This window comes from Aythya fuligula, chromosome 1 (assembly GCF_009819795.1).
Source record: "Aythya fuligula isolate bAytFul2 chromosome 1, bAytFul2.pri, whole genome shotgun sequence".
Taxonomy (NCBI): Eukaryota; Metazoa; Chordata; class Aves; order Anseriformes; family Anatidae; genus Aythya; species Aythya fuligula.
The window spans coordinates 615,123-638,658 of NC_045559.1; the positions used below are offsets into that span (position 1 = coordinate 615,123).

A 23,536-nucleotide genomic window follows, 5' to 3' on the forward strand; every position below is an offset into this window, starting at 1 on the left:
GGGACCTGTGCCCCTGTGGGGCATCCCCCAAAATGGGCACCCCCCTAAATAGGCACCCCCAAAATGGGCATCCCCAAAATGGGCACCCCCAAATGGGCACACACCCCTAAATAGGCACCCCCAAAATGGGCATCCCCAAAATGGGCACCCCCAAAATGGGCACACACCCCTAAATGGGCACCCCCAAATGGGCACTCCCCAAAATGGGAACCCCCAAAATGGGCACACATCCCCCCAAGCTGGGTATCCCGCGTTGGGCATCCCCACTGGGCTCCCCCAGAAGTGGGCACCCCCAGCTGGCCACCATGGAGGTGGGCACCCCCCACTGGGCACCCCCTTGGTCCCCCCAAATCTGGGCATCCCCGGGCTGGGCACCACTCCTGGGGACACCGGGGCTGGGCACCACCATCCTGGGGACACAGAGAGCTCCTGGGGGGCGCAGGGGACAGCCTGGGGGGTAAATGGGGCTGCAGGAGGGCTGTGTGTGGGGCCACGCTGGGGGCGGGTTGGGGGGTGAATGGAGCTGTGTGGGGGAGGCTGGGGGCACTGTGAGGCCGGTGCCCCCCGCTCAGTCCCTGCCTCCCCCCAGTTCATGCTGGCGACGGACAAATTCCAGCTGGGCTACACCGAGGGGGGGCACTGCGTGGGGGACCCCGACACGCGGCTGGCACCACCCCAGCGCCTGCAGTGGGACATCCCCCAGGAGGTGGGTGCAGCCCCGAGGTGTTCCTGCACTGGAGCCAGCCCTGCCCCACAGCCACCCAGTGCCTCCCAGTGCCTCCCAGTGCCACTCAGTGCCACCCAGTGCCGCCCTGGCCCCACGGGATCGGGGCTGACCGCCACGGCCGCGTGTCCCCGCAGTGCCAGGCCGCCATCGAGAGCTCGTACCGCGTGGCCAAGGCGCTGGCCGACGACGTGGACTTCTGCTGCTTCCAGTTCTCCGACTTCGGGAAGGGGCTGATCAAGAAGTGCCGCACCAGCCCCGACGCCTTCATCCAGATCTCCCTGCAGCTCGCCCACTTCCGCGTGAGCTGCGCCGCGGGGACGCGCGGGGGGCCCCGGCGGGCGTCCCCCCCCCCGTGCCCGCTGCCAGCCGCCTCTCTCCGCAGGACAAGGGCTGCTTCTGCCTCACCTACGAGGCCTCCATGACGCGGCTCTTCCGCGAGGGCCGGACGGAGACCGTGCGCTCCTGCACCTCCGAGTCGACCGCCTTCGTGCGGAGCATGGCGGACGCCGGGCAGAGCGTGAGCACCGCGCCGCCACACGCCCCTCATGCCGTGCCTTGACCAAGTCCCTGTCCCTCCTGGGGGTCCCCTCCCCTTGGGGACATCCCTGTCTCCAGCAGAGGCCCCTGCCCCTCGGGGAGGTCCCCGGAGGCAGCACCCATCTCCACAGGAGGGCCCTGACCCCGATGGAGGTCCCTGTCCCTTGGGGATGTCCCCATCCCTTGGGACCGTTTCCCCAGAGCTGCAGAGCCGCTGCCAACCCCAGGCAGGACAGAGGACGCCCCCCCCGCACAGCGCACCCCGGGGTGGGTAGGTTTTGGGGTGTGGCAGCCCCTGAGCTCGGCTCTCCCCGCAGCGAGCTGAGCGCCAGCGGCTCTTCAAGCTGGCGGCGGAGAAGCACCAGCACATGTACCGCATGGCCATGACCGGCGCCGGCATCGACCGGCACCTCTTCTGCCTCTACGTGGTGTCCCGGTACCTGGGGGTAGAGTCCCCCTTCCTGGCACAGGTGAGCGGGGCACGGCGCCGGGGAGTGCGCTTTGCTGTGGGGCGCAGCGGGGCACGGGTAGGTGCAGAGGGGGACAGTGGGGTGCAGTGGGGCGCAGTGGGGTGCAGCAGGGCGCAGTGGGGTGCAGTGGGGTGCAGTGGGGTGCAGCAGGGCACCAGCCACAGCGCTGACCCCGTCCCCACAGGTGCTGTCGGAGCCCTGGCGCCTCTCCACCAGCCAGACGCCGCAGCAGCAGCTGAAGATGTTCGACCTGGACAAGTACCCGGACCACGTCTCCACCGGCGGTGGCTTCGGCCCGGTCGGCGTCACTTGGGCATGGGGAGGGGGACGGGGACCCCCCGGGGGGGACCGTCAGACCCCGGGCTCCCCCGGCACTGCTCACATCCCCGCCTCTCATCCCCCCCCCAGGTTGCTGACGATGGCTACGGCGTCTCCTACATCATTGCTGGCGAGAACCTCATCACCTTCCACGTCTCCAGCAAGTACTCCAGCCCCGAGACGGTGAGGGCTGAGGCTGTGGGTCCCCAGGCTGGGGGTCCCCAGGGCGGGGGGGGGCTGGGCAGCCCCCAGCTGGGGCAGGGACAGCTCCCCCCCCAAACCCCACGCAGTGCTGGCCCTCACTGCATCCCAGTCCCTCTCCGTGGGACCCCAACCACGCTCCAGGCTCCAAGTTCCTGCCCATGCAGGACCTGCTGGGGGGGTCCCAAGGGACACGGGGGGGGTACCAAGGTTCGGGGGGGTTCCCAGAGTTCTGGGGGGTCACAGGAGACACAGGTTGGGCCCAGGGGCTTGGGGGGGGTCCCCAGGGCTGGGGTGCCCCTCTCTGGGGGGGGCACGGGCTGATGGGGGCGCGGGCGCTGCCGCAGGACTCGAAGCGTTTCGGGAGGAACATCCGCCAGGCCATGCTGGACATCGCCGAGCTCTTCGACGTGCCGGCCAAGAAGGCGGCGAAGTGAGGGGGGCGCGGGCGGCCCCGCGGGGTCCCGGGGGACACGGAGGAGCCGGGACCACGGGGGGCCACGGGGAGAGGGCGGGTGGGGGGGGAGCAGGGCCTTGCTTCTCTGTAAATGCTGCCAATAAAGGCTGCTTCTGCCACCAACCGCGGCCTCTCCGGGGCACGGCACGGCCAGGGCGGGGGCCCCTGAGCTGCGGGAAGGGGACGGTGGCACTGTGGGGTCCCCAGGGGCCCTCCTGCCCGCAGGCAGCAGGGATAAGGAGCCTCGGTGGGGGTGCCAGGAGCACGGTGCGGCGGTGCCGGGGGTGTGCAGCGGGGCACGGCGGCAGGGAGCGGCGCTGAACCTCCAGCCGTGTCGGCGCGGCGCCCACCCGCACCACGGGGCCCACAGCCCTGGCACAGCGGATGGACGGACGGACAGACGGCAGGAAACACGGACAGTGAGAGCACAGAGCCCCTCGTGCCTGCAACAAGCGGCCCCGCGCCCTGGTGGCAGGGGAGGTGATCCCACAGCGCTGCGCAGGCAGCTGCACGCACCGTGCCCAGAGGGGGGGCTGGTGGGGGTGGGCCAAGGGTTAGGGTCAGGGTTAGGGGTGGATTGGGGTTAGGGTTGGGGTTGGGGTTGGGGTTGGGGTTAGGGGTAGGGGTAGGGGTGAGGGTTAGGGTTAGGGATGGGGTTGGGTTTAGGGCTGGTGTTAGTGTTGGGGTTAGGTTTAGGGTTACAGTCAGGGTTAGGGTTAGGGTTGTGGTTGGGGTAGGGGTAGGGTGACGGTCAGGGTTAGGGTTAAGGTTGGGATTAATGTTGGGGTTAGGGTTAGCGTTAGGGTTAGGTTTAGGGGCTAGGGTTAGGATTGGTGTTGGGGTTAGGGTCAGTGTCAGTGTTAGGGTCAGGCTCTGCAGCCCCCAGCCCCTGGGTTCGGCTCCGTGCTCCCCCAAAGCCCCTCCCGCAGTGCCCCCCCTGCCCACCAGGCGCAGGCTGAGCACCCGCAGCCCCATCCTGCACTGTGCTGCACCCCAAAACTGCATTGGGGTCTCATCCTGCACCCCGGGCTCTGCCACCCCTCCTGCTGTGCCACCACCCCCGTGTGGGGTTTGCTGCAGGAGCCAGCGCTGCCCCTCGGCACGGCTCAGCCCCATGGGGGGGGGTGTCCTGGATGGGGTTTGGGGCCCCCCAGGTGCCGCCGGGACCCCGAGAGCTGCATCCTGCCGGCTGTGCCAGGCGGAGCCCGGAGGAAAAGGAGCTGCCGATGCGTGTCTGGAGCCGGGCTCCTCCGCCCCACCAGCTCCGTCCCTTATCTGATGCCCCCGATAAGCACAAACCCTGCCGGGTGCTGCGGGTGCAGCCGCGCCGTAACCCTCTGCTGCCCGGCACGGCCCCGCTGGGGGGGGCTGCGTGTGCTGAGCCCCCTCCCCAGCACCCCCAGTCCCTCCCCAGGCCCATGCCCACCGGGGGCTGCAGGGACAGCGTCCCCTCGGCCCCCCAGCAGTGACCGGAGCACCGGGGGCACCCCAGTGCCGTGGGGCTGCCGGGGTCTGGGGGGGGCAGCGAACGCTGCGCAAAGAGCACCGAGGGCAGGGGGGGTGTCGGGGACCCCTCGGTGCCACCGCCCTGTGGGGTGCGGGGGGCTCGTGGCCAGACTTGCCAAGGGGGGGCCGGGTCCCAGGGGATGTCTGCTCTGTGCAGGGTGTGCAGCAGTCAGCCACGACCCCCCCCCACCAGTATCAGGGGCTCGGGACCCCAGCAAGGGGACAAGGGAGGGGCACAAAGCAGTGTGGGGCTGACCTCGCAGCTCTGCGCCCCTCTGCGGCATCCCCTGGGGCTGGCTGGGGTACAAGAAGGGTGGCCAAAGCGGGGCTGGGGGCTCGGGGCCAGGGGGCTGGGGTCCCACAGGAGGTCAGGGGCCTGTCCGTCTGTCTGTCTCTCTGTCCATCCGTCTGTCTGTCTGGGCACCCACCCGAGGGACCGGTGCATCCCCGGGGGTGGCCGCCCCGAGGCTTTGATCTCGCCGCCAGCCCGCGGCGCTGCCACCCGCACCGGGGCTATAAAGGCACCGGGACGGCCGCGTCCTGCACCAGCCCCACTGCCCTGCACGCCTCTGACACAGGTGCTGGGTGGGCGCGGGGCGGTGGGTGCCCCCCGGGTGGGTGTCCCCTGGGTGGGTGCCCCCTCGTTGGGTGCCCCCACACCTCTCCATCGCCGCTCTCTTTGCAGGAAGGACGAGGATGGGACCAGCCGCGTTCCTCAGCCTCTGCCTGCTGGGTTTGCTGTCTCTGCCCTCGCTGCCAGGTGAGCCCCCAGCCCCCAGCCCCCAGCCCCCAGCCCCTGCCCCTTGTCTTCTCCTGACCCCCCCAACCCCATCCTGCCCCGGCCCCAGGGACACGCGGGGCCCCCCCGGCTCTTTGCATCGCCCCGAGGACGGAGCACCCATGGGAGGGGGAAGGTGCTCGGGGTTGCCCCAAAAAGCAGCGGCTCAGCAGGGATGGGGCAGAGCACCCCTGGGCTCCCTGCTCTTGGGGGGGGGGGGGGGGGCAGGGCTGGACCCCCCCTCACCAAGCGCCCTGTGCCACGCAGGGGTGCAGGCCAACAAGTGCCCTAAGGGCTGGCTGGACTTCAGGGGGAGCTGCTACGGGTACTTCGGGCAGGAGCTCACCTGGAGGAAGGCAGAGGTAGGTGGGGGTCCCTGCAGGGGGGTCCCGGGCTCCCCGCTGCCCTGGCAGCCCCCAGCCCCCCCCCCCCCCCTCACCAACCTGTTGCCCCCTCCCCAGGCTTGGTGCAAGGCGATCCACACCGGCTGCCACCTGGCCTCCCTGCACAGCCCCGAGGAGCACACGGCCGTCGCCAGGTTCATCGCCAAGTTCCAGCGCAGCGAGGAGGAGGACAATGTCTGGATCGGCCTCCACCACTGGGTGAGCACCCTAGGGTGCCCGGGACCCCCCCACGTCCCCCACCCTCCGTGGGTGCCCTGGATGCATGCCCTGCTCCAAACCCTGCCTGGGCGCAGGGGAACCGTGCTGGTTGCCCCCAGATTGCCCCTGGGTTGTCCCCATTCTGGAGCAGGTCCCTGTCCCTGGCTGCCCCACGTCCCCTCCGTGTCCCCCCATGCCACAGCCCCTTGCCCACGCAGCCCCCCAGCCGCCCGCAGCCCCCTCCCCTAACGCCAGCCTCCCTCCTCCCGCGGCCCAGAACCAAGCCCGGGTGTGGATAGACGGCTCCAAGAAGCGCTACTCCGCCTGGGACGACGACGAGTTCCCCAAGGGGAAGCACTGCACGGTGCTGGAGGGCTCCTCGGGTGAGCGGGGACGCTGCTGGTCCCGTGGGGGGGTCGGGGGGACAGGGGGACGGTCCCTGCTCTCGGCACCGCCGGTCCCAGGCTGCTCCTGGACCCCCCCACCTTGAGCAAGGCTCTCCCCACGCAGCCCCCCTCGCCCCCCCAGCGCTCGCTCTGCTCTCTCCTCTCGCAGGTTTCATGTCGTGGGAGGACAACGCCTGCAGCGAGAGGAACCCCTTCGTCTGCAAGTACTCTGCCTAGAAGCGGGGCCACCAGCGAGCCACCCCCCGGCCCTGCTGTCCCCCTGCACCCCGCGTCCCCCCGCCCCACTGCCTGCTGCCCCGGACCCTCAGCGCCCCCCCGCTCCCATTGCCCTCGCTGTGCCCGTGGTGGGGGACCCCTCAATAAATGCGCACGAAGCACACCCTGGTGCTGTCTCTTCCTCCAGCTGCACCCCTGCCCCGCTCGGGGCTGTCCCCTGGTCATGGCAGGGTGCAGGGCTGCCCCTGGGGGGGCTCTGTCTGCAGCCCCCCACCACATGGTGTGTTTGGGGGAAAGGGGGCAGCCGTGCCTCCTGGTGGGGGGGGGAACAATGGGCACAGCTGGGCACAGAGCCCCCCATGGTGCTTCTCCTGCACCCCTGAAGCCCCCAGCACAAGGGGACGTGGCACCAGGACCAGCGGTGCCACTGCCTGGGGCTGTGCCGGGGTGGAGGAGAGGGGCCCCCAGCCCCCTGTGCCCCCCCCCGGCTGGGTATCACCATGGGGGGCACCAGGGCTGCACCGGGCCATGGGGTCAGGGGCTTTTTGGGGAAGCAGCGAGCACCAAAAACCTCTCAGGGAGCATGGGGCAGGCGGCAGGGTGGGGGATTCCCTGCCCGCGGGAAGGCAAAGGGTGCGCAAGGGATGGGGGCGTGGGGGGGGGTGGGGATGAGTCTGATCCAGTAGGAGGAGAGCGAGGAAGGATCAAAGGAGAGGCACGGAGGGGAATTGGGGGGTTTTGTACAGTTTGTGGTCAAAATAAGAAGTGGCACAGCCAGTGGTCCCTGCTGCAGTAGTGCCAAGTGCCTCTGGCACAACGTCCCCCTCCCCATCCCTGTCCCTGTCCCCATCCCTGTCCTGCCCCTGCCCCACACACTGCCCCTGCTTGTGCCCACCGGGCTGCCCTCAGTGCAGAGCATGATGCTGATAAGGGATTTATCAGACCACTCCTGTTCCCCACCTGGTCTGGAGTCATTCCTTCATTTTGTAGGATTTCGAGGGATACAGAAATAAAAGAGCTTTAATCAGAGCATGAGAAACCCTTCCCTGCGGTCTGCACACCGCTAAGAAGGCAAGGCACAAAATGCGTTTGGGAGATTTCACCCAAACTCTCCGAAGCCAACGTCACCGTCTCGGGCCGTTCCTGCTGCTTTCCAACAAAGCCTCCTCGCTTCCTGCTGCTTGAGCTGCCGCCTGTGGGCAGCGAGAGACGCCTGCCAGCCTGCCGGTGCCAGGTCCAGTGTCACACCCAGTGCCACTGGCAGCATTTTATGGGGCTGCCCGCGCCGCATCCGCAGCGAGCGGTGCCAGGCGGGGGCCATGGGCAGCGCCAGGAGGAGCGGGACGCGGTGACCTCCTCAGCAAAGGGATCGGGACCAGGACCTCGTGCTCCCGTGGGGTCTCCAGCCCAGTCCCTTGTCACTTGTCCTGAGTGCCAGCACTTGGTGTCCTGCTCCCCCTGGCCCAGCTCCATGGGTGGTGGAGGGGGTGCGGTGTTCCCGTCCTGCTCCAAGGGCTCCGAACTGGGTCCAGTGCTGGGATCCCAGTACAAGAGGGGCCTGGGTAGGATGGGGGGAGCCCAGTGCAGGGCCCCTGGGGTGTTGCAGAGCCTGGAGCCCCCCTGCTGCAAGGAGAGACTGCAGGAGCTGGGGCTGCTCAGCCTGGGGAGGGGGAGATTCCAGGGGGGCTCCCCCATGACCCTCAGACCCCCAGGGAGCTGCACGAGGAGGGGGCTGGGACCTGGCACCGGGACCAGGGGCTGGGGGGGTCCCTGTCACCAGGAGTGGCAATTGCACCGTGCTCAGTTCCTTTGGGTTGTGTCGTGTAAACATGGCAGGGGGTGTTTGTTGGCTCCCAAACCCCTTCATGAGGCTGATCATGGACATCCCAGGCCCAGTGGTTCTGGACTGTGAGAGTGAAGCAGCCCCAGCCTGCTGACCCTTCCTGCACCCGGAGCTGGAGATGTCACAGGCAGAAGCCCGGCTGGCCTTGCTGCTGGGTTAAGGCTTTGCACCCGTTGGGTGCAGGGTGCTGGCTGTGCAGAGAGTGAAACATTACAATTTTAGGTCGAATGGAGAAAGACGTGCTGTGCTACCAGTGCCTCTGGTGGGCACCAGCCCCACGGAGCCAGAGCCAGCGGCCGGCAGAGTCATTGCCGTGTGGGCAGACGAGCACCACGCAGGGAGGGCAATCGAGTTTTATGAAGCACATTTGGCTTAATGAGCTTCTCCGAGAGAGGTGGCGATCTGCACAGCCAGCGATGCCTCCTGGGCGCTGTGTTTCCTAATTACCATCAGCACGCAGCCAACATCACTCTGCGAACTGCCGCGCGTGCAGCCAGGGCCGCTGACGTTACGGGGCCTTTGCAATTGTTCCATCACGCTCCCTGTGAGCGTCCCGAGTCCCAGACTGCCAAACCCATCACTGCCTGCAGCTGGGGCTTCGTTATTGCAGGCCCAGGATGTTTCTGGGTCAGAATCACTGCAAGCTTTTGCGCGGTCGCTGCAGTTACCTTGGAGCTGCCCTGGGTGCGATGGAAGGCAGCGTGCCGCTACAGCCGCTCCTCTTCCCTCCCAGGCTGTGCCCTGGACGTCCTGACGGGGCTGTGTCCTGTCAATGTGCTTCGGGAGGCTGCAGGCAGCAACTCGGGGTGCTGGGGATGCTGAATGAGGTCGGCACCGAGGTGCTTGGGGAGCCGGCTGTGCTGGCATCTGGTGGCAGCTGGTGTGAGCAACACCAGCCATGGGATTCGGTACCCACTTGAGAAATGGTGTCCGTGATCTGAGCAGTGTGACTGCTGGCTGCCCCAGCGCTGTTTTACCTCGTGCCGAATCACCAAACAAGCCCCTGGTGCGGTGGAAGGGGCAGTGCGAGCAGTGCCCCCGCTCCTCGCCCCGGGGCTGTGCTGGGCTGGGTGCCCCGCGCTGTGCCAAACACAAACCCTGAGCTACCACTGCGGAGCTCTGCGGAACAGCACGGCTTGGATTGCAGCCACAGCTCAGCAGAGTCCTCCTTCTGCCCAGGGCCCCCCAAAACCCATCCCAGACCCGCCGTGCCCTGCAGCACCAGCTGACAGCAGGACCAAGGGGCCAGGGACACAAGGCAGAGCTGGGGGGACCTGGAAGAAAGCAGCCTGGAGCCTCCTGCAGCCCCGCAGGGCTGGGTGGCACCACACGGTGTACCGGGGTGCCAGCAGCCAGCCTGGCACAGCCACAACCCGTGCCTGCAGCCCCCAGACCCCCCTCACACTGCCCCACACCATGACCAGTGCCAGTGGGGGCACGCTGTGGGATGACACCAGCACCATGCTGGGCTCTGTGCCCACCAAGCCACCTGGGCGCACGGCAGCCGTTGGCACTGGGACCCCCCCATTTCCCCATTTCCCCATTCCCCCTCCTGAGCCCCCCCCCCGCAGACCTCGGGCACGGGGTTGTCCTGGCACTCCAGCAGCCCTGGCGCAGGGCCCGGCGCCTGCCATGGCACGGGCAGAGGCGTTTGATCTTGGGGCGTGAAGGCAGCATGAGGGCGGGCAGCAGCAGCGCGCGCTGCACCCGCTGCCCCCAACACGGAGACACCCCCGGCCCCTCCGAGCAGCTCCGGGGCCCGCGGCCACGCAGTGTGCCTCATCTCCGCCTTGGCACCAGCACGGCCACCCCGTGCCCGGCGAGGACGACAGCAGAGGGGTGCCCGGCCCCCCCCCCGCCCGCCCCATCAAAGGCCGGCAGCGCTGGCCACACGCCGCTGCCTCCCCAAGTGCGTCGATGAGGCCGCCGCGCGTGATCCCTGTTTGCTTTGGGGCAGGGATGACATTTTCGGGCCGCCTGTGTTGTGCCTCCCCACGGACCCCTCCCTGCTCTCGCAGGGATAAAACCCCCGGGGCTGCCGCCGACCGCCCGGAGCGTGGACACGAGCGCTGCTGCTGCTGGACACAGGTGAGCCCCCACAGCCCCCGCCTGCTGCACCCGGCTGCGCTCCCGCTCCTCTGCTCAGCCACAGGCCCCCAGCCCGGCCCCACAGCGGTCTGGGGTCCCCTGCAGACTGCAGCCCCCATCCCTGCACCCCAAACCTGCATCCCTGCACCCTGCAACCCTGTACCCGGCAACCCTGCAGCCTGCAACCCTGCACCCCACAAACCTGCACCCCACAAACCTGCACATCACAGCCCTGTACCCCACAAACCTCCACCCTGCAAACCTGCACTCTTCATCCCTGCACCCCACAGCTCTGTGCACTGAAAACCTGCACCCCGCATCCCAGCACCCCACATCCCTGCACCCCGCATCCCTGCACTCTATATCCCTGCCCCCTGCATCCCTGTAACCCCACACCCTGTAAGTTGCATCCTTGCACCTCTGTGCCCCAGCACTGCTACCCCACACCATCTGTAAGCTTCATTCCCGTGCCTGGTGTCCTTGTTCCCTGTCCCCCTGCACCCCCAGACCCACAACAAAGTGCCCCAATCCTCACACCCCGTGCTCCACACCCTGCGCTCCAGCATCCTTGCACCTTGCACCCCTGTAGCCCTGCACCCCACACCTTGCACCCTGCAGCTCACATCCTGCACCCCACATTTTGCATCCTGCACCCCCCACCTTGCATCCCTGAATTTCTGCGCCCTGCACCCACCCACACCACGCACCCTGTGCCCCTGCACCCTGCTCCCCACCCTGCACCCACGCTCCCTGCTCCCCCCACTCAACAGTGCCCACACCCATGGTGCTGGGGTCCCCACACACCCCTGCCTGAGCCCCCAGCTCCAGGACAAAGAGAGGCTCCAGGCACAAGGGAGCCCCCCCCTGTGCCAGTAGGGGTGGGGGGCTCAGCCGAGGCAGCCCCCAGGAGCAGGGTGCTGAGGGGTCCCCGTCCCCGCAGCGGTGTCCTGCCAGGGAAGCGAGATGGCACCGACCTGGACGCCGGGGCTCTGGCTGCTGGGCTGCCTGCTGCTGGTCCCCGCGCTGTGGGGTGAGTGCCCCACGCCCCCCCCGTGTCCCGCTGTGCCCCCGCTGCCCCCCGCTGCCCCCCTCCTCACCCGGTGCCTCTGCAGGGCAGGATCTGTCCGAGCTGTCCGACTGCAGCCCGGGCTGGGTGCCCGTCAGCGGGGGCTGCCTCGGCTTCTTCCCCTGGGAGCTGAGCTGGAACAGGGCTGAGGTGAGTGATGCGGGCAGTGGGGGGGCTCTGCGGCCCTGGGGGGCCGTGTCACAGCACCCCAGGGCCACCCCATGATGGGGACCCCCTCCAAGGGCTCCCTTCCCTCACCGCACCGGGTGACACCGCGGTGGCACCGCTGCTGTGCGCCAAGGCTGCGGTGCCAGGCGCCAGCGTCCCCGCGTCCCCACAGCCCCGGCGCTGCTCCCACCGCCCTCCTCCTGGGGAGGTGGGGGCCGGGCTGACGCTGCCCTCCCCGCTGCAGGCCTTCTGCCGGCGCTTCGGCTCCAGGACCCACCTGGCCTCGGTGCACAGCGAGGAGGAGCTGCAGGCTGTGGCGGATCTGCTCTTCTCCCGCTCCGGCGACGCCAGCGAGGAGGAGCTGGACGAGGAGGTCTGGATCGGCCTCCACCGGCCTCTGCGGGTGAGCACAGCCCCGGGGAACGGCCCCAAACCCCCTCGTTGCCCCGAGGCAGCTCCAGGATGCTCTGAGGCTGGGGGTCTGGGGGCTCCCCGGGGGTCCCAGCACCGCCCTGTCCCCCCGCAGAGCCGCAGCTGGCAGTGGTCGGACGGCACGGCGGTGGCCTACAACTCCTGGCACCGGGCGTCCTTCACCAGGCGGAGAGCCTGCGCCGCGCTGCAGGACGCCACGGGTGAGCCCGGCACCGGGGCACCGACACCGGCGGCACCGACACCATGCATGGCACCGGCCGAGCCCCACGGCCTCGTGGCCATGGCCGGGGCAGCCCGTGGGTGGCTCGTGCGTGCACACACAGACACAGGCACACACACGCGCACACTCGTGCTGTGCACACACACGGCCACCTCTCGCTCCTGGTGCCCTGGGCTGAGCTGGCAGCTGCAGGACCCGGCCCTGCGCGTGCCGGCTGCCGGCGGGGTGGGCTGTGCGGGGGGCTCACGGCGCATTTCCCTTCCAGATTTCACCACGTGGGAAGCAGAAGCCTGCAGCGACAGAAAACCGTTCATCTGCAAGTCCCTCTCCTAGAGCGACACGGCGCCCGCACTGCCTGCAGTGCCCGCAGCACCCGCGGTGTCTGCAGTGCCTGCACCACCACCCCCTGCCCCAACACCCCCTGCCCACCCGGGCACAGCCTCAGGCCCCCAATAAAGGCCCTGAGCTCAGCCTGGTCTGCACCTCCATGCACCTGCACATGGGGATGGGGATATGGGATGGGGATGGGGATGGGGATATGGGATGGGGATGGGGATGGGGATATGGGATGGGATGGGATGGGAATGGGGACAGCACAGGGCATCTCTGGGCAGCCCTACAGCACACTGCCCACCCCCATGATCCCCATGAGACCCCCACGGCCTCAGAGACCCGCAAGACCCCAGTGGGGCTCCTGCAGTCCCATGGCCACAAGGGACCCCTGTGACCTCTCCCTGACCCCGCAGCCCCCATGCCCATGACCCCAGGTGCAGCCTGGCCCCGCAGTGGGGCAGCCCCCCCCCCCCAGCCTGCAGCCCCCCAGGACGCGAGGGAGCCGGGTGGCCGTGCCCGCAGGTCCCAGCCCCACGCAGGGCTGCAGGTGCCGTTTGTTGTGCCGGGTGCCGTGGTAACGGGCAGGGGACGGGCCCGGGCTCCCAAACCCGGGCAGAGACTGGTAAGGGGCGACCCCTGCTCGGGCTGGGGGGGCTCCGACCCCAAAGGCTGGTGCTGCATCCGTGGGGTGCAGGGGGTGCATCCATGGGGTGCAGGGGGTGCATCCTGGGGGTGCTGGGGCTGCATCTGGGGGTGCTTGGGGAACATGCAGAGGGTGCTGGGGCTGAATTCGTGGGGTGCTGGGGGATTCATCTTGGTAGTGCTGGGGGCTAAATCCGGGAGGTGCTGGGTCCCGCTCCTCCTGGTTCAGTCCCGGGCTGCTGGGGATCCCCCGGCACTTGGGGGTGATCCTGGGAGTAATCCTGGGGTCTTTTTCCCCAGGAGCCGGGGCACGGCTTCTGCTCAGCCCCACGGGTACCAGGGCTGGGGGGGGGAAAGAACCCAGAGCCCCCCAACCGCGGGGGCCATTGTGACAGCCCGGCTGTGCCCCAGGACCTGCGGGGGTGAGCCCGGCCCCGCTGCAGGGGGACAGGGACAGGGACGGGGACGGAGACGGGGACACCGCACGGCACCCAGACGGGGGGCACCGCTCCTGGGGAACCAGGACTCAACCGGGGGCTGCGTGGTGGAGAGGGGAGGGGGGGACACATCCCACGGTGAGACCCCCGAGGCGGGCACCCACTGACGGGGCCGGGACCACCTCGCAGGGCTGGGCAGAGCCGCGCGCCCACCATGTCGACCAGCGCCTGGGTGGGCACCTGGAGACCCCACCGCCCCCGCGGCCCCATCGCTGCCCTCTACAGCAGCCCCGGGCCCAAGTACGGGCTCCCCACCAATGTCGGTGAGTAGGGGGGGGACGGGAGGGTGCCGTGGGGCGGTGAGGGGACGGACGGGGGGGTCCCCGTGCCCACCGTGCCCCCCGTGCCCCGCAGGGTACCGGCTGCACGACCCGTCCCGGCACCGCGCGCCCGCCTACAGCTTCGGCGCCCGCACGGCGCAGCACCGCGACGACCGCTCCCCGGGGCCCGCGTACATGCTGCCCCCCAGGACCACCGCCAAGGGCAAGGACGGGATCCCCGCGTACTCCATCTACGGCCGCCCCCGGGACCTGGAGCCTTTCCGGACACCGGGGCCAGGTGGGGAGCCCTGACGGTGCCGGAGGGTGGTGGTGGGGAGGGGGGAGGCAGGAGGGAGCCCCCTCCCCACGTGGCCGTGCTGCTGTCGCCCCGCTGCAGGCTGCTACTCGCCGGAGAAGGCAGGGAGATGGGCATTCCCCTCGCCGCCCGTCTACTCCCTGCGCTCCCGCACCAAGGAGTTCGCCAGCGACCAGACGCCAGGTACGGGAAAGGGGGTGGGCTGAGAGCCCCCGTCCCCAGGGGGAGAGCCCCCCAACCCCGGGCTGAGACCCTCGTGCCTGAATTGAGCCCCCCCATCCCTGAGCTGAGCCCCCATCCCCAGGCTGAGCCTCCCCAACCCTGAGCTGAGACCCCCATTCCTGAAATAAACCCCCATCCCCATCCTGAGCCCCCCCATGCCCAGACTGAGCCCCCCATCCCTAGGCTGAGCCCCCCATCCCCGAACTGAGCCCTCCATCCTTGGCCTGAGCCCTCCCATGCCCAAGCTGAGCCCTCCCATCCCTGAGCTGAGACCCCCTTTCCTTAAACAAGCCCCCACCCCATCCTGAGCCCCCCCCCCATGCCCAGACTGAGCCCCCCCAGCCATGAACCAATCCCCCATCCTTTGACTGTGCCCCCATCCCTGAGCTGAGCCCCCATCCCCAGGCTGAGCCCCTCTGCCCCCCTCTCCCCCCTGGGTCAAAGCCCACCGCCCGCTACCCCCCGACCCCTCCCCGGACCCCCTGACCCCCTCACCCCCCCAGGCCCCGCCGCGTACCGCCTGCCCCCCATGCTGGGGCCCCGCATCGTCAGCAAGAGCTCGGCCCCCAACTACTCCATGCCGGGGCGCAGCAACGTGGGCGCCTTCTACCAGGACCTGTGCAAGGTGAGGAGGGGGTCAGGGGGCACCGGGGGGGCACCGGGGGGGTGGGTGGGCAGCCGTGCATCACCACCCCCATGTCCCCACAGACACCGGGACCCTGCAACTACCGCGTGGTGGACGCCAACGTCTACAAGAGCCGCGCGCCGCAGTACAGCATGCTGGCACGCAACGAGCTGCCCGGGGACACCACCCTCAAGCCGGGACCCGGCGCCTACAGCCCCAGCACGGTGAGGACACGGCATGGGGGGCACGGGACGGGGCACGGGGGGCAGCCCCCAGCCCTCGCCCTCGCCCTCACCCTCACCGCCTCGCCCCCAGGGCAAGCCGCAGGGGCTGACGTTCGGGATCCGGCACTCCGACTACCTGGCCCCGCTCATCGTGGACGTGCCCGACTAGGGGGGCGCGGGGGAGGTCGGCTTCTGATGGGAAAAGATCGGTGCCAAAAGGCTCGGCCGCTCGCCTCGTGTCTCAGCGCGTCAGCGGGACGGGGGCTGCGCCTGCGCCGTCTGGGCTGGGGCTCTGGGGAGCAACGGGGGGGGCAGGGAGCAAGGGGGGGATCTGGGGAGCAAGGGGAGGTCGGGATCAAGGGGAGGGGGATCTCCAGTCCTACCATGCACAACGATGCCCTGGCCTGGCTGCTGCAACCCATCCCATTCTGTCCCTATCTTGTCCCATCCCATCCCATCCCATCCCATCCCATCCCATCTTCATCCCATATCCCCATCCCATCCCCATCCCATCCCATCCCACCCCACCCTACCCCATATCCCCATCCCCATCCCATCCCATCCCATCCCATCCCTATCCCCATCCCATCCCATCCCCATCCCATCCCATCCCATCCCACCCCACCCCACCCCATATCCCCATCCCCATCCCATCCCATCCCATCCCATATCCCCATCCCATCCCATCCCATCCCATCCCATCCCATCCCCGTGTCCCCCCACATTCCATCTCCCTGTATCCCCTCATGCTCCCCAAGCCCCCATGTCCCTCACGCCCCTTTACCCCCCCCGACCCCACAGCTGCCCCCCGCCACCCCTTGTCCCCTGCTGACCCCGGTGACGCTGCAGCCACTCCTGTCACAGCCCCACGGCCGTGGGCACAGGTGGGGCTGGGAGCGATCGGGTCTGGGCCGTGGCGCTGCCTCCTGTGCCCTGCGCCACCGCTGCGGCTGTGCCAAGGTCACCACGGCCCCATGGGGACAGGGAGGGGGCACTCATCAGCAAGGCACTGCGGGACCGGGGTGCTGGGGGCACCCTGGGTGCCGCACCTCCCGTGGGGTGCTGTGGGCACCGTGGGACCCGTGGGCGCTGCACCCACCATGGGTGCCGTGGGTGTGGAAGGTGCTGAGCCGCGCCCCGTGCCACGGCAGGCAGAGACACGCAGGGCCCTGCTCCTGCCCCACGTCACCGTCGGGAACCGAAACACCAGGGGCAGCCAGGAAGGGACGAGGGCACCGGCCCCAGCCCCAGCCCCAGCCCCAGCCCCAGCCCCAGCCCCAGCTCTGCCACCTCGCTCCCTGCCCTGGGGACAGAGTCCAGTGCCCAAGGCGCCTCCGTGACGCGGGCACGGTGCCGGTGACAGAGGAGCGGTGCCGGTGACAGAGGAGCGGTGCCGGTGACAGAGGAGCGGTGCCGGTGGCAGGGGGGCAGCGATGGACGCCCCCCCGGTCTCGCTCCCGGCCCTCATCCGCAGGAAGCGTGACGGCGAGCGGCTGCGGGACGAGGAGATCCAGAGCTTCGTGCGCGGCGTGACCGAGGGCTCTGCGCAGCAGGGACAGATCGGTGCGGGCACGGCAGGGCCGGGGGGGCACTGCGGGGACCTGGAATGGTCCAGGGGGCTGGTGGCGGGGGGATGCTGCTGGCATGAGTGGGGCTGGGGGCAGGTGAGGGGTGGGGGCAGCTGGGGTGTGGTATGGGACATGGCATGGGGATGTGGGGGGGGAGTAGGGTACGGGGGGACACCTGGGGACATCCCTGGGGAGGACACAGCCAGGAGACCTGGCACAGGGACACGGCCAAAGGCAGCTGGGGCACGGCAGGGCTGGGGGGACACGGGCTGGGGGGACACTGGGGGGACGTGAGAGGGATGGGGAGGGCAGGGGGGGCTCCTGGCATGGGGGCACGGCAAAAGGGAGCGGGACACAGTGGGGGGACGTGGCTGGGGGCACTGGGGGCTCCCAGATGGGGTCACTGGGGTCCCCCCCCCGCCCCCAGGTGCCATGCTGATGGCCATCCGGCTGCGGGGCATGGACGCGCAGGAGACGCTGGCTCTGACGCGCGCCATGGCGGCCTCGGGCCGGCTGCTGGCCTGGCCACAGGGCTGGCGGGGGCGGCTGGTGGACAAGCACTCCACCGGTGGCGTCGGGGACAAGGTCAGCCTGGCCCTGGCCCCTGCCCTGGCCGCGTGCGGCTGCAAGGTGAGCGGGGACGGGGACGGGGACGGGGACGGGGATGGGGATGGGGATGGGCAGCACCGCAGGGTCCCCGCCTGCGCCCACCCTCCTGCACCCACAGGTGCCCATGATCAGCGGCCGCGGGCTGGGGCACACCGGGGGCACGCTGGACAAGCTGGAGGCCATCCCCGGCTTCTGCGTCTCCCAGAGCCCTGAGCAGGTGCGGGGGGACACGGGATGGGGACGGGATGGGGACACGGAATAGGATGGGGACGGGGATGGGATGGGGACAGGGACGGGTGGCCACGCTCACCCTGCCGGTCCCACTGGCACGGGGCCGCTCCATTCCCATTTGGCTGGAGCCCAGGCTCTGTCCACGGGGGCAGCTGCCCCTAACCCCCGCCGTGATGGGTGGGTGGTGCTCTGGGGTCACCCCGGTGCTCACAGACCCCTCTGCTCCACGCACACTGCACCAGGGGTGGCCCACAAGGGGACAAGGGGAAACAGCGGCAGTGCAGGGGGGAGCGGGGAGGGGCTCAGGGCTGGGGGGGCACAGAGCAGGACATGGGACACTGATGGGATGTGGGATGTGCTGATGGGTTTTGGGATGTGCTGATGGGTTTTGGGATGCCAATAGGGTGTGGGATGCCAGTGGGATGCAGGAAGCTGACGGAATGTGGAGGGGATGCAAGATGCCAACGGGATGCGGATGGGATGTGGGATGTGGATGGATGTGGGATACCGATGGGATGCCAATGGGATGCTGAAGGGTCTTGGGATGTGGACAAGGTGTGGGATGCTGATGAGACAGACACGGGAATCAGAGGGGATATGGGATGGTGATGGGATATGGGACACTGATGGGATATGGGACGCTGATGGGATATGGGGTGCTGGTGGGACCCGGGTGGGATATGGGGCAGGGATGTGGAGGAGGATGGGGGCTGGATGCGGGATGCAGGACCCCGATGTCCCCGGCCCCGCAGATGCAGAGCATCCTGGAGCAGGTGGGCTGCTGCATCGTGGGGCAGAGCGAGGAGCTGGTGCCGGCTGACCGGGTGCTGTACAGCCTGCGGGACGTCACCGCCACCGTCGACAGCCTCCCCCTCATCACAGGTACCGGGGGGCTGTGGGATGGGACCCCCCCCATCCAAGCAGGACCCCGGGAGTGGGCGCGGGGCTGGGGCTGTGGGGCTGGAACTGCTGCGACCACGCGGCCGCCCCGTCCCCAGCCTCCATCCTGAGCAAGAAGGCGGCGGAGCAGATCTCGGCGCTGGTGCTGGACGTCAAGTTCGGGAGCGCGGCGCTGTACCCGACCCTGGAGAGCGCGCGGGAGCTGGCACAGAGCCTGGTGAGACCCCCCAGGGGACCCCCCCTGGGGACAGCGCTGGGGCCGGTGCCCCCAGCCCGGTGGGTGCCGGGGCCACGTGCAGCCCCCCCGCGACGCCCGGTGCCCCCGCGCAGGTGGCGGTGGGCGAGGAGCTGGGCATCCGCACGGCCGCCGTGCTGAGCAGCATGGACCAGCCCCTGGGGCGCTGCGTGGGCAACTCGCTGGAGGTGCTGGAGGCGCTGCAGTGCCTGGAGGGACGCGGCCCCGATGACCTGAGGGAGCTGGTGACGGTGCTGGGTCAGCACGGGGACGGGGACGGGGACGGGGACGGGGACAGGGACGGGGACGGGGACGGGGACGGGGACGGGGATGGGGACGGGGTGGGCACTGCCCAAGGGCACCCACGAGCCCCCTGCCCCAGCCCTGCACCCATGCACAGACCCCATGTCCCCCCTTCCCTGTGCCCCACACACAGCCCAGGCCCCCAGCCCCATCCTGTGTCCCACCCCCCGGTCCTGTGCCCCCACCCCGTTCCCCATGCCCTGAGCCCTCCCCCTCCTCCCCAGGTTGCTGCTCCCGGTCCCCGTCCTCCCCACACCCCCACCCATGCCCCCTGCCCCTTGTGGCCCCCCACCCACCGCCCCCAGCCCCCAGGCTCCCCCCACTCATCTCTGGGGGGCTGCTCCCGGTCCCTGCACCCTTGAGGGGGGGTAAGCACAGGGGTCCCAGCGCCGTGCCGTGTCCCACAGGAGGGCTGCTGCTGTGGCAGTGCGGGATGGCCCCGACGGCGGAGCAGGGCCAGGAGCTGCTGGCGCGGGCGCTGGACGACGGCTCGGCCCTGCGCACCTTCCAGGCCATGCTGGGGGCGCAGGGGGTGCCCCCCGACACCGCCCGCCTGCTCTGCGCGGGGACCCCCCAGCAGCGCCGCCAGGTCCTGGGGCAGGCGGGCACCCGCGAGGAGCTGCTGGCGCCCTGCGAAGGTGAGGGGGGGGCCGGGGGTCCCGGCCGGCACCCTGCGACCCCATGCACAGCCCCGTGCCCCCTGCCCGTGCCCTGATCCCCAGACCCCCAGCACCACCCCTGTGGGCACCACGGGGTGCTCAGCCCCCTGCCAAGCCCCAGATCCCTGCATCCCAGTGACCCCCCCACTGCTCAGCACCCCCACGTCCCAGTACCCCCCCCAGCTCCCCACCACCCCGGTGCCCGGTGCCCGGTGCCGTCGGTGACGCTGCTGCTGGTGCAGGCAGGGTGCAGGGGATCGAGGCGCTGCCGCTGGCCCGCGTGCTGCACGAGCTGGGGGCCGGCCGGACGCGTGCAGGGGAAGCCATCAACCCCCGCGTGGGCGCCGAGCTGCTGGTGGCCGTGGGGCAGCACCTGCGGGAAGGTAAGGGGGCCATGGGGGGGTGACAGCAGGGGTGTGGGGACCCCATCCCTGCGCCCCCATCCCCGCGCCCCATGCCTTGCATCCACGTGCCCGCAGGGGAGCCCTGGCTGCGGCTGCACCACGATGGGGGGCTGAGGGCTGAGCAGCGCCAGGCCCTGCAGGACGCGCTGCTGCTGGGCACCGGCACCGGCACCGACACCACCGGCACCACCGGCAGCACCATGTCCCGCATTGCCGAGACCGTGCTGCCCCGTGGTGCGCCCTGACCGCACACGGGGATGGTGACGGTGACGGTGATGGTAATGGTGATGATGATGATGATGATGATGGTGATGGTGATGGTGATGGTGACGGTGATGGTGATGGTGACGGTGATGATGATGGTGAGCAGATGACTTGTGGAAAACGTCCCCCAGCGTCGGTGGGACTGTGTGGTCGGTGTGTTTACCCGGCACTGGGCAGCACGGGGGTGCTCCCACCAAAGCCGTGCCCACCCGACGCGGCAACGTGCCCTGGCTACGTGCATTAAAGCTCCATAGGCATGGCGTTTCCCAACGCGCCTCTAGATACTCACAACCTGTCCCCGCTTCACATTAAATTAATCCCAGAACTCGTTTCCATCAGCTCCTCCCGGTGGTGGTCGCTGGGGGCCGTGGGGATGAAGGCCGATGCCTCCTCTTCATCACCGCCGGCTGCCCCCTGCCTGTGTGCAGGCTCAGCTGCTCCTCGGCTCCTGTCCCACCCACCGGGTCTGTCCCAGCTGGTTTTTGGGACAGACAGGCAGTGTGACACCAGGTGTGACACCGGGTGTGATACCGAGTGTGATACTGGGTGTGACACTGGGTGTGACAGGGCAATGTGATACCAGGTGTGACACCGGGTGTGACACCGGATGTGATACTGGGTGTGATACTGGGTGTGATGGCTGTGACGGGTGTTACACTGGGTGTGGCACTGGGTGTGACAGGGCAGTGTGACACCGGGTGTGATACCGGGTGTGACATGGCACATGACACCAGGTGTGACGCTGGGTGTGCCACCAGCTGTGATGGATGTGCCAGGCGTGACACCAGGTGTGACTTTGGGTGTGCAATGGTGTGCCAGGGCAGTGTGACACCGGGTGTGACACCGGGTGTGAAACCAGGTGTGATGGGTGTGACACTGGGTGTGACAGGGCAGTGTGACACCGGGTGTGATACCGGGTGTGACATGGCATGTGACACCAGGTGTGACACCGGGTGTGACACCGGGTGTGAAATTGGGTGTGATGGGAGTGGTTGGTGTGCCAGGCGTGACACCGGGTGTGACACCGGGTGTGCAACGGTGTGATGGGTGTGACACCGGGTGTGACGGGACAGTGTGACACCGGGTGTGACCCCGGCTGTGACCCCAGGTGTGACCCCAGGTGTGACCCCGGCTGTGCAACGGCGCCCCGGGCCCCCCCGCGGGCAGCGCCGCGGTCACGTGGGGCACTGCAGGGTCACGTGTGGAGCTGCAGGGTCACGTGGGTGCCCCCCCCCCCGCCGGCCGCGCTCAGCGGCGCCCCCTGGCGTTACCGCTGCCCCCCCGCGGGCACTGCGCGTGCGCGCGCGGCCGCCCCGCCCCTCTCGCGGGGAACTTCCGGTGTGCGGCAACGGGACCAGGTGGGGGGCGGAGGGGGCTGGGGGGGGGGCAAAGGGCAACGGGGGGGGGGCCGGGGGGCACCGGGGGGTCACCGGGGGGTCAGAGGGTACCGGGGGGGCACCGGGAAGGGTAGGGGGCACCGGGGGTCAAAGGGCTCCGGGGGGGTCAGGGGGCAGCGGGGGGTCAGAGGGCACCAGGGGTCAGTGCTGCGGGGGGGAGGGGCACCGGAGGGGTCAGGGGGCAGGGGGGGGGCAGGGGGCAACAGGGGTCAAAGGGCACTGGGGGTCAAAGGGCTCTGAGGAGGGCAGGGGGCATTGGGGGGTCAGGGGGCACCAGGGATCAGAGGGCACCGGGGGGGCAGGGGGCAGCGGGGGTCAAAGGACACCGGGGTGGTCAGGGGGCATTTGGGGGGGTCAGGGGGCACCTGGGGTCAAAGGGCTCTGATGGGGTCAGGGGCACTGAGGATAAAAAGGACACTGGGGAGGTCAGGGGGCATTTGGGGGTCAGGGGACACTGGGGGTCAAAGGGCACTGAGTGGGTCAGAGGGCACCAGGGATCACAGGGCACCGGGGGGGTCAGGAGGCATTTGGGGGGGTCAGGGGGCACTGGGGAGGGCAGAGGGCACTGAGAGGGTCAGGGGGCACTGGGGGTCAAAGGGTACTGAGGAGGTCACAGGGCACCGGGGAGGGGTCAGGGGGCACCGGGGTCTCAGTGCTCACCGTGCCCCCCCCGTTTTGCCCCCCAGCCCCGCCATGGCCCAGTCCCTGCTCCCCACACGCTGCCTGCGCTGCTGCTGGGCCCTGCTCCGGGCCCCCCCCGCACCCCCCAACCCCTCCTGCGGGCCGTGGAGGTCCCGGGGGTCTTCATCATCATCATCATCATCATCATCATCATCATCATCATCATCATCATCGTCACCGCCAGGAGGAGGAGGGGGCCGGGCCCCGCTGCCGCTGTGGCAGCGCCTGGCGGCGGTGGCGGTGCTGGGGGGCGCGGCGGCGGGGGCCTGGCTGCACCTGCGGGCGCGCCGGGAGCAGGAGCGGCGGCGGCGGCGGGCGCGGGAGCTGCGGGCGCTGGCGCTGGGCCAGGGCGACTTCGAGCTGGTGGACCACACCGGGCGGCCGCGGCGCAAGGCTGACTTCCTGGGGCAGTGGGTGCTGCTCTACTTCGGCTTCACGCACTGCCCCGACGTCTGCCCCGACGAGCTGGAGAAGCTGAGCCGGGCGGTGGAGCTGCTGGAGGGCGACGCGGCGCTGCCCCCCCTGCAGCCCCTCTTCGTCACCGTGGACCCCGAGCGCGACGACGTGGCGGCCGTGGCGCGCTACGTGCGCGACTTCCACCCCCGGCTGCTGGGGCTGACCGGCAGCCCCGAGCAGGTGCGGGCGGCGGGCGGCGCCTACCGCGTCTACGCCCGCGCCGGCCCCAAGGACCAGGACGGCGACTACATCGTGGACCACACGGTCGTCATCTACCTGCTGGGCCCCGACGGGCTCTTCCTCGACTACTACGGCCGCGCCAAGACCCCCGCCCAGATCGCCGACAGCGTGCGGCGCCACATGCAGACCTACGAGCCGCTCCCCGACTGAGTGCTGATGGGGAGGGGGCAACGAGCAGCCCCCCGGCGTGGACCCCATAGGAATGGGGGCTGCGGCACCGGGACTGGACCCTCCCCAACCCCACGGGGCTGTGCTGGAGCCGGGTGCTGCTGGGGACGGGCTGGGGGTGGCACAACAAGGCAATAATGCAGGCGGTACGGAGACTGGGCGTTTATTGCTGAGCAACGGGGCACTGCGGGGGGAGGCTGTACACAAGGGGGGGCTGTACAGGACCAGGGGGGGCTGTACAGGACCCGGGGGGGCTGTACAGGACC

At 69.7% G+C, this 23,536-nt stretch overlaps 6 protein-coding genes across 6 annotated transcripts; all 6 read left to right on the forward strand.

Annotated features, from left to right (window-relative positions):
• The first annotated feature begins 305 nt into the window (after positions 1 to 305).
• Positions 306 to 2,716, forward strand: CPT1B (carnitine palmitoyltransferase 1B). The gene is made up of 8 exons (XM_032196558.1): positions 306 to 311; positions 590 to 706; positions 862 to 1,026; positions 1,110 to 1,244; positions 1,582 to 1,734; positions 1,919 to 2,032; positions 2,143 to 2,235; positions 2,601 to 2,716. Exons 1-8 carry the CDS (start codon positions 306 to 308, stop codon positions 2,688 to 2,690), a joined length of 873 nt encoding a protein of 290 aa, XP_032052449.1. The 3' UTR covers positions 2,691 to 2,716.
• A 2,196-nt stretch (positions 2,717 to 4,912) lies between these two features.
• LOC116488188 (rheacalcin-1-like) lies at positions 4,913 to 6,219 on the forward strand. Its single transcript, XM_032185620.1, has 5 exons — positions 4,913 to 4,976; positions 5,262 to 5,356; positions 5,456 to 5,596; positions 5,874 to 5,979; positions 6,152 to 6,219. Exons 1-5 carry the CDS (start codon positions 4,913 to 4,915, stop codon positions 6,217 to 6,219), a joined length of 474 nt encoding a protein of 157 aa, XP_032041511.1.
• A 4,894-nt stretch (positions 6,220 to 11,113) lies between these two features.
• LOC116486110 (struthiocalcin-2-like) lies at positions 11,114 to 12,369 on the forward strand. Its single transcript, XM_032182091.1, has 5 exons — positions 11,114 to 11,180; positions 11,263 to 11,366; positions 11,629 to 11,787; positions 11,911 to 12,016; positions 12,302 to 12,369. The coding sequence occupies exons 1-5, from the start codon at positions 11,114 to 11,116 to the stop codon at positions 12,367 to 12,369; spliced, it is 504 nt and encodes a 167-aa protein (XP_032037982.1).
• A 1,293-nt stretch (positions 12,370 to 13,662) lies between these two features.
• ODF3B (outer dense fiber of sperm tails 3B) lies at positions 13,663 to 15,324 on the forward strand. Its single transcript, XM_032208287.1, has 6 exons — positions 13,663 to 13,771; positions 13,863 to 14,066; positions 14,166 to 14,267; positions 14,810 to 14,931; positions 15,015 to 15,155; positions 15,247 to 15,324. The coding sequence occupies exons 1-6, from the start codon at positions 13,663 to 13,665 to the stop codon at positions 15,322 to 15,324; spliced, it is 756 nt and encodes a 251-aa protein (XP_032064178.1).
• A 1,264-nt stretch (positions 15,325 to 16,588) lies between these two features.
• TYMP (thymidine phosphorylase) lies at positions 16,589 to 20,309 on the forward strand. The gene is made up of 9 exons (XM_032196756.1): positions 16,589 to 16,718; positions 17,151 to 17,353; positions 17,451 to 17,549; positions 18,316 to 18,445; positions 18,562 to 18,680; positions 18,794 to 18,956; positions 19,409 to 19,639; positions 19,903 to 20,043; positions 20,140 to 20,309. The coding sequence occupies exons 1-9, from the start codon at positions 16,589 to 16,591 to the stop codon at positions 20,307 to 20,309; spliced, it is 1,386 nt and encodes a 461-aa protein (XP_032052647.1).
• A 12-nt stretch (positions 20,310 to 20,321) lies between these two features.
• Positions 20,322 to 23,499, forward strand: LOC116494735 (protein SCO2 homolog, mitochondrial). Its single transcript, XM_032196793.1, has 3 exons — positions 20,322 to 20,426; positions 20,896 to 20,989; positions 22,594 to 23,499. The coding sequence occupies exons 1-3, from the start codon at positions 20,322 to 20,324 to the stop codon at positions 23,250 to 23,252; spliced, it is 858 nt and encodes a 285-aa protein (XP_032052684.1). The 3' UTR covers positions 23,253 to 23,499.
• Positions 23,500 to 23,536: the final 37 nt, after the last annotated feature.

What these genes read in the sequence shown, in the direction of transcription:
- CPT1B (XM_032196558.1), top strand. An exon ending in TGCAGCTCGCCCACTTCCGC is followed by an intron (nt 1,027 to 1,109) that starts GTGAGCTGCGCC and finishes CTCTCTCCGCAG; the next exon opens with GACAAGGGCTGCTTCTGCCT. An exon ending in AGTCCCCCTTCCTGGCACAG is followed by an intron (nt 1,735 to 1,918) that starts GTGAGCGGGGCA and finishes CCGTCCCCACAG; the next exon opens with GTGCTGTCGGAGCCCTGGCG.
- LOC116488188 (XM_032185620.1), top strand. Translation starts at nt 4,913, where the DNA reads ATGGGACCAGCCGCGTTCCTCAGCCTCTGCCTGCTGGGTTTGCTGTCT. An exon ending in TCACCTGGAGGAAGGCAGAG is followed by an intron (nt 5,357 to 5,455) that starts GTAGGTGGGGGT and finishes CCCCCTCCCCAG; the next exon opens with GCTTGGTGCAAGGCGATCCA. An exon ending in GGATCGGCCTCCACCACTGG is followed by an intron (nt 5,597 to 5,873) that starts GTGAGCACCCTA and finishes CCCGCGGCCCAG; the next exon opens with AACCAAGCCCGGGTGTGGAT.
- LOC116486110 (XM_032182091.1), top strand. Translation starts at nt 11,114, where the DNA reads ATGGCACCGACCTGGACGCCGGGGCTCTGGCTGCTGGGCTGCCTGCTG. An exon ending in TGAGCTGGAACAGGGCTGAG is followed by an intron (nt 11,367 to 11,628) that starts GTGAGTGATGCG and finishes TCCCCGCTGCAG; the next exon opens with GCCTTCTGCCGGCGCTTCGG. An exon ending in GCCTCCACCGGCCTCTGCGG is followed by an intron (nt 11,788 to 11,910) that starts GTGAGCACAGCC and finishes GTCCCCCCGCAG; the next exon opens with AGCCGCAGCTGGCAGTGGTC.
- ODF3B (XM_032208287.1), top strand. Translation starts at nt 13,663, where the DNA reads ATGTCGACCAGCGCCTGGGTGGGCACCTGGAGACCCCACCGCCCCCGC. An exon ending in TTTCCGGACACCGGGGCCAG is followed by an intron (nt 14,067 to 14,165) that starts GTGGGGAGCCCT and finishes GCCCCGCTGCAG; the next exon opens with GCTGCTACTCGCCGGAGAAG. An exon ending in TCTACCAGGACCTGTGCAAG is followed by an intron (nt 14,932 to 15,014) that starts GTGAGGAGGGGG and finishes ATGTCCCCACAG; the next exon opens with ACACCGGGACCCTGCAACTA.
- TYMP (XM_032196756.1), top strand. Translation starts at nt 16,589, where the DNA reads ATGGACGCCCCCCCGGTCTCGCTCCCGGCCCTCATCCGCAGGAAGCGT. An exon ending in GGGAGCTGGCACAGAGCCTG is followed by an intron (nt 18,681 to 18,793) that starts GTGAGACCCCCC and finishes GCCCCCGCGCAG; the next exon opens with GTGGCGGTGGGCGAGGAGCT. An exon ending in GGAGCTGGTGACGGTGCTGG is followed by an intron (nt 18,957 to 19,408) that starts GTCAGCACGGGG and finishes CGTGTCCCACAG; the next exon opens with GAGGGCTGCTGCTGTGGCAG.
- LOC116494735 (XM_032196793.1), top strand. Translation starts at nt 20,322, where the DNA reads ATGGTGACGGTGACGGTGATGGTAATGGTGATGATGATGATGATGATG. An exon ending in TGGTGACGGTGATGATGATG is followed by an intron (nt 20,427 to 20,895) that starts GTGAGCAGATGA and finishes TGGGTGTGACAG; the next exon opens with GGCAATGTGATACCAGGTGT. An exon ending in TGTGACGGGTGTTACACTGG is followed by an intron (nt 20,990 to 22,593) that starts GTGTGGCACTGG and finishes CACCGCCAGGAG; the next exon opens with GAGGAGGGGGCCGGGCCCCG.